This window comes from Electrona antarctica (assembly GCF_951216825.1).
Source record: "Electrona antarctica genome assembly, chromosome: 9".
Lineage (NCBI taxonomy): Eukaryota > Metazoa > Chordata > Actinopteri > Myctophiformes > Myctophidae > Electrona > Electrona antarctica.
The window spans coordinates 18,732,610-18,745,114 of NC_136790.1; the positions used below are offsets into that span (position 1 = coordinate 18,732,610).

The 12,505-nt window shown below is 41.7% G+C and overlaps 1 protein-coding gene across 1 annotated transcript; it reads left to right on the forward strand.

Moving 5' to 3' along the window:
* Positions 1 to 1,066: 1,066 nt before the first annotated feature.
* Positions 1,067 to 8,638, forward strand: LOC306929138 (histone-lysine N-methyltransferase PRDM9-like). The gene is made up of 9 exons (XM_079509558.1): positions 1,067 to 1,153; positions 2,089 to 2,226; positions 4,242 to 4,346; positions 4,900 to 5,030; positions 5,172 to 5,315; positions 5,811 to 5,878; positions 6,528 to 6,718; positions 7,332 to 7,565; positions 7,770 to 8,638. The coding sequence occupies exons 1-9, from the start codon at positions 1,120 to 1,122 to the stop codon at positions 8,411 to 8,413; spliced, it is 1,689 nt and encodes a 562-aa protein (XP_079365684.1). The 5' UTR covers positions 1,067 to 1,119; the 3' UTR covers positions 8,414 to 8,638.
* The last annotated feature ends 3,867 nt before the right edge of the window (positions 8,639 to 12,505 follow it).

The window sequence follows — 12,505 nt, forward strand, 5'->3', positions numbered from 1 at the left end:
ATCTAATAATTATTCTCTCTCTCTCTCTCTCTCTCTCTCTCTCTCTCTCTCTCTCTCTCTCTCTCTCTCTCTCTCAGTTTATCTCCCTGCATTCGTGCACGTGCGCGACACACACACACACAGTCACACACACACACACACACACACACACACACACACACACACACACACGCACACACACACACGCACACACAATAGCGACGTTCCCTTTAATTGCTGATGATGTCAGTAAGATAGTGTGAAGCCCGCGAATCTTCCCGCCTCTCCTCTTGAAGAAGACAAAGGAAGAGGAAGAGTGGCGACTCAGTGTTTATGGTTTAATAACTCTAATAAGTTTGACTGAAGGTAGAGACTCAGTGTTTATTGTTTAATAAGTCTAATACGTTTGAAGGTATAGAGACAGAAGGTAGGTGATATTATAGAAATACAATAAAACATAGCCTACAACATGCATGTCAAATAGTTCTCTATCCAGCTTAATTGGTGACATTAATGCAGTGAATGTTTTCTAACATGAGTTTATTTGTTAGCTGCTGCCTCCAGCTTAGCCTTTAGCTAAACGTATATAGTCACAGACTCACACATTGTTTTATGTTGACACTATTATGTATTGCTGCTATAGTTGAACCAAACTTTGTTTTGTCTCTATAGGTGACGGAGAAGAAGACTGGATTGGAACAGCAAACATGGCGACTGGGGGTTCTGTGGAGGAAAAGCCTAAGGTGAGACAGAACAAGTTCCAGTGGCTGAAAATCATGTATTCTGTTGGTCATTTTAACATTAGTCTGTTTGGTGGTTGACAAATATGAGCAGGTTGATTCTATTATTTAGCATATATACTGTGACCCATGTGTGTTTTAATAAGGAAGCTATTAAAGGTGCATTCCATGTATGACATCACCTAGAAAGTTAATTATAATGTAGCTGACATCATGATGTTTATTGTAAGGTGACCAAGACATTTTCCAAAGCTACCATAACTGAACCCCCCCCCCCCCCCCCCCCCTCTCTGTCTCTCCATCATTTCAGGACATCCTGGACTTTGAGGACCTGAGGCCTCATTTTACTAAAACACAGTGGGAGCAGCTGAAGGACATCGAGAAAATAATATACACAAATATGAAGAGCAACCACCTGTTTAAGCTCTCTATAGGTAATGTAATATGTAACATGGTAACGTCATATCATTTTATATGTCATATAAAATGAGATAGACAACATTTGAACGCCATACATTTATTTATTTATTTAGTTGTAGGACTATAGTAGTAATATCAGACATACATCAAATATAAGCCATTTAGTCTCAAGGCTGTATGTTTAGAATCCATGGGGGAGTTAATCTTAAAGCTAGGCCTACTGTGATAGTATCAATCATCAATAATCAATGGTAGTGTAATGGTCAATTCAAAAAAATCTGTTTATTTCACCACTTTATTAAAAAAGAAAGCATAACGGTATTAGTGCACTGACAATTTTACGTTGATGCCACAATAATGGAAGATTGATCTCTATTGTATTACAGCCTCTAGTGAAGAGCATTTAATTAACTTGATAGAATTATACATCAGTTATTATCAGCATCAGATGAAGAAACAAGATGATATTGACCAGTTACATACTGTAGCATACCACATCATCACAATGCTTATAGAAGTAGATTCATATCACATCATCACAATGCTTATAGAAGTAGATTCATATCACATCATCACAATGCTTATAGAAGTAGATTCATATCAAATCATCACAATGCTTATAGAAGTAGATTCCTGAAGATGATTTACTTTGTCTGTCAAGTGCATCAGCCATGCTGTTGGTTCCATCATGTGTCATGACTGCTCCCTACTGGTGAAAACATGCATTTATTTAACTTCTCTGTGTTTGCTATAACAAGCAAGAGTCCAATATTTATTAACTATGTGAATATGCTCTAACAATAGTGAATGCAGATGTGTTATTTAAACATCAGACAATCACTGTTGGGATTAGAGTCCCAGGAATATATTGATCTGTATCTTCCTCTGTCATCACTATATATCCTTCCATTCCTTCTATGTGTCTCCCTCTGTTCTCCTCCTCCATCAGGTCTGAAGTCTGACCCTCCAGAGTTCATGAGGAGACGCAACAAGACCAGGCAGGTAGAACCCTCCTCACCTCAGCTGAGTGAGGAAGAGGAGGAGGAGAAGAAGGACGAAGATGAGGAGTGGACTCCTGGTCCGTCTGGTAATCTACACTGCTACCATAGTAGTACTGATGTACCTAATAGTGTTACTGAAGTTGTACACAACTTGATCTAGTCTTATTCACTAGTATAGTGTATATAGAAAACTTTACTAGTATTTTTTTAAAGACTAGTTTTTTGGCTTTTTGCCTTTATTGATAGTTATTAGTGAAGACAGACAGGAACGTGGGAGGGAGAGAAGGAGAGAGACATGCAGCAATGGTCGTCATCACGAACACGCAACACGCTGTCAGGCCAGAGCCTATATGTGGCATGCTCCTGGACCACTTGGCCAGTGGGCGCCCCCTTTAGTAGTACTATTACTACTACTACTATTACTAGTAATGTGTCAGTATAGTGTGAGACCTTTGACGGAATCCTGTTTCTGGTTTGAGAAAAAATGGTCAAGATTCAGTTCATCCCGAGCAAGCAGGCAGGCTCTATTGGCTCAGTAGTGAAAATGTCAGCACTTGCACAGGAGACCAGGTTTCAAATCCAGGGTAAAAGAGGAAAGTTACATAGTGCAGCTTCATTTTCATTTTCATTTTCATTGGTTCAATATTTGTAAAACCCACAGACATAGCAGATCTACAAGCTCACTACGTGTCATGTTCGTGTTGTGAGCTTGTAGATTGGCAATTCTTGCTACTTTTGTGTGACCCCGCGAAGTAGGGCATGAATTTACAACAACAAAAAAACATAAAAAGTTTAAACATGGAGATAATAAACTCATGGGGGGCCTGGGACATGGCTCAATGGTCCAGGCACCTTGGCTGGTAATCCAGTCTGGCAGTGTGCCACGGGTTCGACTCCCGATCCCGACGGCCCCCACTGCATGTCTTCCCCCCCATCTCTCTCCCCATTTCCTGTCAGCCTACTGTCTGTCCCTCCATAAAAAATATTAAAAAAAGGTGAAAGCCACAAAAAAAATAAACTCATGGGGTTTGGTTTAACCATGCAACAAAATGAGTCATAGAAAGTAACCACAGGTTTCACTAATAAGAGACCACACCACTGCTCAAGTTTAGGGGTGTATTGCACAAGTGATATGTAGGTGTATGGTGAGGAGCCCGGGGAGGGCAAGACTCAGGGTGGGGGCGTAGTCTCGGGAGCATGAAGGGGGTTAGTTGGGGAGGAGGGGGGGGGATTTGAAAGCGTGAGGCAGTATCAAGCAGGTAAGGGATGAGATGAGGTGTATTTATGCTGTGGGGAATGTTACGTGATTGGCTGTGAGACTGTAGGACGCAGGTGAACTCGATAAGGAGATAGGGAAGCTGAGTGATCAGGTTGAGCAGTGGGCGTTCTCCACTCCTGAATCTGCGTTGAACACAACTTCATATATGGAGCCAATAGTTTGTTCTTTTCTGGGCTTACTGTAATACAAGCCTGAATCTTCCAATGATGATCTGAAACCACTAGTGACACATCAAGCTATGCCTCCTTTTTGAGTGGTGTAAACCACTCCTACAACTGGCTTTTGTGTGCAGAAAAAAATGAGCATGGTTGCTATGTTCAAAATAATTTCTGACGTAATTAAATCACACCCGGGTGAACTGGATGACCGTAGCAACCGTGGTCATTTTCTCTGCACAAAAAAAGCCAGTTGTGAAATCACATCCGGGTGTGATTTCATTACGTCAGATCAGAGCTGATCAGGCTATATAATACCTTATTACGTCAGACCACAGCTGATCATGCTATATAAAACCTTACACCACTCAGTTCACACGGGTGTGATTTTTTATTTAATAAAATATGTTGTATTCCAAATCCAAAACCTTGAGACAAACTTAAGCTCGCTAAATTAGGATGAGCTCCTTGTGAATGTGAATGGGCAGTGACTTCTGTCTGCTCTCTGTGTCTGCGTTTGTGTGTGTGTGTGTGTGTGTGTGTGTGTGTGTGTGTGTGTGTGTGTGTGTGTGTGTGTGTGTGTGTGTGTGTGTGTGTGTGTGTGTGTGTGTGTGTGTGTGTGTGTGTGTGTGTGTGTGTGTGTGTGTGTGTGTGTGTTATATTTCAGGACGTCAGAAAGCAGTAGCTGTGCCACCCAGTGACAGAGAGCTCAGGAACCTACCGAGGATTAATTACACAGAAGAAGAAGAGCCAGAAGATGAAGAATACTTCTGTAACTATTTACAATTTACAATTAAGGCATTTATCAGATGCTCATGACACAGAGTGACTTACAATAAGAAAGGTAATCACATACACAGTGTAGGGCCTCAGTCGGTAATTGTGTGTATTACAGACATACGTACTTACACATGTACGTACTTACGTACGTTGTTGCAGTAGGTGCATTTATTGTAAGATAGCATGCTATCTAAATTAAAATGTACATAGTTATCTCTGTCTTCTCTATTTGCTTTTACATCAGACTTTCTTCCTCCCTCCCATTATCTTTCTCACATTCTGTATTTTCTCTGTATTTGCGTCTCTCATATATACATACAGTTGTTGTTCTGTACTTTAATACTAGAACAATGTATAAGTTATATATCACATTCTGTCTGTCTGTCTGTCTGTCTGTCTGTCTGTCTGTCTGTCTGTCTGTCTGTCTGTCTGTCTGTCTGTCTGTCTGTCTGTCTGTCTGTCTGTCTGTCTGTCTGTCTGTCTGTCTGTCCGTCGGTCCGTCTGTCTGTCTGTCTGTCTGTCTGTCTGTCTGTCTGTCTGTCCAGTCTGTGATCGGTGTAAGGAGTTCTTTTTAGTGTACTGTGAGGAACATGGACCTCCTGTGTTCTGGTATGGTCAAGTTATACCTGCAGGAACACCTAACAGAGCCAAGCTGACCCTGCCTGATGGATTACAGGTACAGCTACAGTACATACATACCTTTTATATACAGCTACAGTACATACCTGTACATGTCATATACAGTTACACTGTATATGACTTTATATGATCAAATTATATTTTAATATCGGTTTGCGTGCGTGTGTGTTTTCTTCAGGTTAAACGGTCACGCATTCCAAAAGCAGGTCTCGGTGTGTTTTACTGTGGAGAGGTTCCGCTTCCTTTCGCGACTCACTTTGGTCCATATGAAGGAGTGAGGACAGACAAAGAGGAAGCTGAGAAGAGTGGATACTCCTGGGTGGTGAGTGTGTGCATGCATGTGCATGCATGCATGTGCGTGTGTGCGTGCGTGCGTGCGTGCGTGCGTGCGTGCGTGCGTGCGTGCGTGCGTGCGTGCGTGCGTGCGTGATGTTTGACATTCAGATACATGTATGAAACAACTCAATGTGATATGGTAAATGGACCAAATGCTAAATCGACTGCATTTATACAGCATTTCTTTACAATGTACTTCACATTCACCCATTCACACACCGATGGCGGAGGAAACCATGCAAGGCACCAAGCTGCTCATCAGGAGCAGTTAGAGGTTCAGTGTGTTGCTCAAGGACACCTGTCGAACAGCACCCGATAACCACATGTAGTCTCACCATGGCTGGAAACATTATTGTACTGATCCATTCATCGTGATAGATGTTGAATACTCAAAATGACACTATTCATTCTCTGAATAAACTATATCATAGATATCAGTATATACTTACTTTAGATAAATAATGTATTTATTTTTCTTTAGGTTCGTAAGAAGAAAAACCGCTACGTCTACATTGATGCTAAAGACGAGACTAAGTCCAACTGGATGCGGTGAGACATCATTCTATGGTTATAAACTCAAATAAAACACTTTCTCCTTCACAGGAAGGTATTACTATTCACCTTGTACTGTATATACATCTACACAATATATACTGCACTGGAGTTTTATCAGTAGATCTATAACTTCCTATAGATACAAATATACGTACAGTATTTTTACAGTATTACAGCTTACCTTGGCCCCGATTTGATCTAGGAGTGTAATTTGTTTTTGTGAAAGAAGGTGGTTGGAGTTGATGTACGTGGACAGCGACAATGTCAATGCCAGTATTTTTAATAAGCTGTTAGACGTGTCCACGGAAATGCAGCTTTTTAACTAAATGTACAGTTTTGGAAGAAAACAGAAACAGAAAAAAGATTATTTATAATCTCAGCATCATAAATGTCACGTCTATGATTTCTCAGTGTGTGTGTGTGTGTGTGTGTGTGTGTGTGTGTGTGTGTGTGTGTGTGTGTGTGTGTGTGTGTGTGTGTGCGCGCGCGCGCGCGCGTGTGTGTGTGTGTGTGTGTGTGTGTGTGTGTGTGTGTGTGTGTGTGTGTGTGTGTGTGTGTGTGTGTGTGTGTGTGTGTGTGTGTGTGTGTGTGTGTGTGTGTGTGTGTGTGTGTGTGGGTGGGTGTGCGTGCGTGTGTGCGTCAGGTATGTGAACTGTGCTCGTAACGAGGGAGAACAGAACCTGATAGCATTCCAGTATCGACAAGGGATTGCGTACCGTTGTTGTCGTCCTGTGATGAAAGGAGAAGAACTGCTGGTCTGGTACGGAGATGAATATGGAAAGGAGCTGGGAATCATCTTTGATAAGATGTGGGACAAGAAGAGCACTGAGAAAGGTAACTATCTACATCAGGGCTCTTCAACGATTATCAGGCCAAGGACCTCTTAGCTGATCGAGAGAGAGATGAAGCAGGGACCCCCCACTACATATTAGATTCAGACATTTGACCACTTAAACCCTCAATACTTTGTAAACTAGCCGCATAGGCCATCTACAAGCTCACTCTTAAGCTCTGCTTGTAGATCTGCTATTTTCGGCTAATGTTCCTCCTGGAATATCGATGCAAGGGTTCAAGTGGTAATGTAAAAAGTCCCTATCATACAAAGATTTGGCGGCCCCCCTGCAGTACCTCTGAGGACCCCCTAGGGTCTAACAGATATAGATTTATATCTGTTAAATCTGGAGGACCCCCTAGGGTCTAACAGATATAGATTTATATCTGTTAAATCTGGATCTCTTTGTCTGTCCGTCTGTCTGTCTGTCTGACTGACTGACTGATGTATCTATTACTGATGGGTAAGTCTAGTCAGCTAACAGCTGACTAATCGAGAAGAGAAGAGAATGTTTTAATTTACCACTTTGACCACCCTTCCCCCTTACATTATGCAAGTAAGTGTTTGTATCTGTGATTCTCTCATGATGACTACCCCCCCCCCCCTGTCTCTCAGGACCGAGTCCCCAGTCTTCCCACCAGACTCAGGTCTTCTGCTGCTCAGAGTGTCCGTATGCCTTCACCTCTCAGCTCTTCCTCCACAAGCACATGAAGAGGAGCCACAACAACGTCTACTTCCAGATGCTGAGGAGCGGACAGATCCCCCCAGCAGCAGCAGCCAGTCAGCCAATCAGCAGCAGCTCTGTGAGTGACCAGAGGAGCGGACAGACCCCCCCAGCAGCAGCAGCCAGTCAGCCAATCACCAGCAGCTCTGTGAGTGACCAGAGGAGCGGACAGACCCCCCCAGCAGCAGCAGCCAGTCAGCCAATCACCAGCAGCTCTGTGAGCGACCAGAGGAGCGGGCAGATCCCCCCAGCAGCAGCAGCCAGTCAGCCAATCACCAGCAGCTCTGTGAGCGACCAGAGGAGTGGACAGATCCCCCCAGCAGCAGCAGCCAGTCAGCAGAGTACCAGCAGCTCTGTGAGCCACCAGAAACAAGGAGACACTGAACACAAACCTTTCTCCTGTAAGCTGTGTGACAAGAGTTTCAAAAGGTCAGGTAACCTGAAGACACACGAGTGTGTCCACACTGGAGATAAACCTTTCCACTGCAGTCAGTGTGACAAGAGTTTCACTCGTTCAGATCATCTGAAGACACACCTGCACATACACACTGGAGAGAAACCATTCCACTGTAAGCAGTGTGGTCAGAGTTTCACTCAGTCAGTTAGTCTGAAGACACACCTGCGCATCCACACTGGAGAGAAACCATTCCACTGTAAGCAGTGTGGTCAGAGTTTCACTCAGTCAGGTAGTCTGAAGACACACCAGAGCACCCATATTGGAGAGAAACCATTCCACTGTCAGCAGTGTGGTCAGAGTTTCACTCGTTCAAGTAGTCTGAAGACACACCTGCGCATCCACACTGGAGAGAAACCATTCCACTGCAATCAGTGTGACAAGAGTTTCAGTGAGTCAGGTACTCTGAATAAACACCTGCGCATCCACACTGGAGAGAAACCATTCCACTGTAAGCAGTGTGAGAAGAGTTTCAGTCGTTCATATCATCTGAAGGTACACCTGCGCATCCACACTTAAAGCGTTCCACTGTAACAGTGTGAAGAGAGTCAGTGAGTTAGTTCACCTGAGTATGAGTTTTCTCTTGTTAGGCATTTTTAAGTTATGACTATGACTTTATATATTAAACTGGCGACATAACATAGTGTGGTGTTTTTCTTTGTTTTTATGCCATCATTTGAGTCAGTGAGTCAGTTCACCTGAAGAAACACCACTAGTGAGTGTTATAGTGCTTTTCATTATTTAGTACAGCTGTTCCAGCACCACTGCTGTCACACTGATGAACACATTATAACGTTGTTGGTTCCTTACATTTAATACATTGAATGAAATTAGGGCTTTATTTATTAAATTGGTGAATTAACACAGGGTGATGTTTTAGTTTTTTTGGATGCCAACATTTGTATTGGTCTTTTTTGTTAAGTTTGTTTTAATATTTTATCCAAAAATGATAACATACAGTAGTATAGTATGACCTATTTTTCTCTCACCATAATATAGTATGATGTATTGTGTTACCTGGATGATTTAATGTGGACACAGTGTTTGCTCTTACACAGTTCTGTTGTATGTGAATCAGTTATTGAATGTGTTATGAACAGTTATCTATTTTAATTGAAAAATGTTGCTTGAATATGATATATATGAATACCTTATCTTGTTTTGATTTAATATGTTCCTATACCTGAATTAATTGTAACTTGTGTGACTGAACTGAATTTCATTGAATCCATCGTTACCATGTGTCGTTTTGACTTGGTATTCATTAATGTGTTATATTCAGATTTTTCTATAATATGTTTATGCTCGCCACTGTTTAGAAACGTTTGAACTACAAATTAAATTCTTGTTACACTAAACCCTGTCAGTCATTTTCCCTTCTAATGTCATGTGTCTTGTTACAGACTCAGAGATGTTGATACTTAATGCAATGTTTGTAATAGTGTAAAACTGATCTATAATCAATGGAGTACATCTTCCTGGGAAAAAAATACTTCCTTTTTTCACAAGTGGTTAGAGACACAGAGAGGGGGGGGGGGGGGCTAGAGAAAGCAATATGAGATATTTTATGACCTTGTGATTAGCAGACAGCCAAAAGTAAAACATAAAACAAAAACATAAATGTGTTTGGTGTGCTATCAAAAATAAAGATTTTGATAGCATCGTGACTACGAGCTGTGCGGCCTCTCTCCTTTTTCAGTCATAGTTATCTCCTGCGGTCAGCACCTCCCCACTACTGGTGTGCGCTCCTACCTTCCTGTTTGGTTGGTGTGCTGTGCTGACACCAACAACACTGGCCATCCAATTATTTACCATGCACACCATCAAATATGAAGGTTTTCTGAAAAGTCTTGTTTTCAAATAATTGCAGTGCATGTATAATTTAATTGTACAACATTTTCCTCTGAGATGTAGTGGTGTAAAGCCTATTGAAATTTGGAAATGCCCCAGTAAAGTGAAAATACCTATAATTTAGTGTAATTAAGTGCAGTACTTGAGTAAATGTACTTTATATGATGATGAATCATGAATGAATCCAATAACCTGACCTGATATCTGGTGGAGTCAGGTTATGAAGCCAATGTGTTTTAGGTTCATTGGAAATGATGACAGCAGGTGGCAGTGTTGTGCCAATAAAGGTCTTATCAAGCATTAGACCTGTTTGGGATGGAGAGATCTATCCTGGATATTCTGTTTTACAAATCTAAAAATCTATATGTTCTTCATGATTATTACAAATATATACATGTTCAAATTAATTAAATAGTTAATAGAAATACAGGGTAATATATGCTGAAGACATTATAATGCTCATGTGTTTGTTGTTGGTGCTGCTGCATAATTGTAGCCTTTTTTAATGCATCGCTGCCTTTATTGTAGGCGAGCATTTGTTATACATAGGGGTGTTGGGAAAATAAATGAAATAGAAATGAAATAGCTTGAGAACCACTATAATACTATTCACAGTGCAAGTACCCCATTACTAGCTATGAGACTTACAGACCCAGTGTCCTTACACTGCAGGTCTGTAAGTCCATTTGAACTGCATGGCCATGAACTGCATGGCCAATCACATCGCAAAGTCATAATTGAACTCTGACGTCACATCCACTGCAGCCAAACAAAAGATGGAGCCATTCTTGGCCATTTTATTGCTTTTAAGAGAAGCATACAGCAATAGAATCACCTGAGAAAAAAGAAAGTCGTGAGCTGTTATGAATCCAACCTGACATTTGGCTTAGGATGTGCGGAGGACCAAACTGATAATCAATTACCTGCCTCCGACCACGACAGAGGAGAACCTAGGGGCGCTCTTCAGCAGTGTTGGCACGCTGGACTTTGACTCATGGGTCAAAGTCTGAAGTACGGGTCACAGCATGCAATTGCAGTACGGTTTTGTGAAATACCCCTCACTTTCACACGGGTGTGATTTTTTTCTTCAAAGTACCAAAATGTTTTGACACTGATGTCTTTAAATGAAATAATGATAAAGCATGAGTATTATAGCAGCTCAGCCATCATAATCAATGTTTTATAACCAGAATGCTGGCACAAATAAAATGATAATATAATAATGTATTTGCATTGCACTTTTCAAGCATAATTAAGGCACCATATAACAATAATAATCTTAACGATTAACGAAACGAAAAAATTATATAGTAACAGTAGCCTAGATCAGGGGTTCTCAACGTTTTTGGCCGGGGACCCCCGAAAATGCTTTGGCAACGTCTCGGGACCCCCGCCCCGCCCCCTCCCGACCCCCAATATAAATTGACTGCTACAATAACCTTAAACCATTTTGGGCGGGAACCCCTTTTGGTGTTTTAAGCATTGTTATAATTTAGCTATTTAAAAATAGCAGATCTACAAGCTCATAGCGCGCCACCGAGTAGCGCGCTACGAGCTTGTAGGTCTGCTATTTTTGAAAAATCGTGAAAATATATATATATATATATTTTTTGAAAATAATTTGGGGACCCCCTAAAATAATTTGGCGACCCCCCGAGGGGTCGCGACCCACGGGTTGAGAACCCCTGGCCTAGATAAAGAAATAAAATGTACTGAATTGACGGTATTAGTAGGCTATTAACCATAGATAGTGTGGCCATGCAGCAGTAGGGGCTTTCCTGTCCAGTTTTCAGAGACATGTCAGTGTCTATTTGAATGTGATGACACACACACAGGACTTTTTACATGGTCACAGTCAGTTAATATAGGCTGCCTGCCTCACCTCCAAACTAGACGGACAGCTCTCCTCTCTTCCTTGTTGGGTGCAGGGGTTTCTCAAAGTGGGGTCCAGGGACGCCCAGGGGGTCTTTGAAGGGGTTCCAGGGGGTCTTTGAAGGGGTTCCAGGGGGTCTTTGAAGGGGTTCCAGGGGGTCGTGCAGTACAATTAGTTATAGCATAGTCAACATGGGCTCAGGAATGCTGCACTGCAACAAAAACTAAAACAATCTCCATGAATTCAAGGCTTCATGGGTTGTGTAACTGATTGAAAATATTTTTTGTGAACTAGCTTATTTAGGCCAAATTCGCCAAATATGTAGGCTATATAGGCTCATTTGTAGGCCTAATCTATTTTTTGTTGGACAATTAGAAATACTTATGACTACTGTGATGTGATGCGTTCAAATAGCCTATGCTATATAGTGGTCCTTGACATGAAAATGTTTGAGAACCAACCTATTTCAGTGGTTCTGCGTCTTGATTTTTGGGGGGTTCCCTTAAAGAAAGAAAGGAAAAACATGTTTACATCAAAAGTAATCGATAAACTATAGCCTAGGGCTACTATAAAGACTGTTCAAACACTGATCAAGCCAAAAATGGGAAATGATCGCTGGCTATTTCACTATTATAAATAGGCCTATTCATGTGGAACCGGGAGTCAAACAAAAGGGAATGCATCTTACATTACATGATGATGGAGGATACGGATACCCAGTTAAAATGTCATTAATTTGGGGTCCCCAGCTCAAATTATGATTATTTGGATTTTGGGGGGAGAATATGAATGATTAATTTGGGGGGTCACGCCCTGACAAGGTTGAGAAACACCAGTGACCACACACACTACTCTATTTGAATGTGATGATGATGGCACGCACGCAC

Coding starts and splice junctions, on each gene's coding strand:
- LOC306929138 (XM_079509558.1), top strand. CDS start 1,120: ATGAAGAGCAACCACCTGTTTAAGCTCTCTATAG. Junction 6,719..7,331: donor CAAGAAGAGCACTGAGAAAG/GTAACTATCTAC, acceptor CCTGTCTCTCAG/GACCGAGTCCCCAGTCTTCC. Junction 7,566..7,769: donor CCCCCCAGCAGCAGCAGCCA/GTCAGCCAATCA, acceptor CAGCAGCAGCAG/CCAGTCAGCAGAGTACCAGC.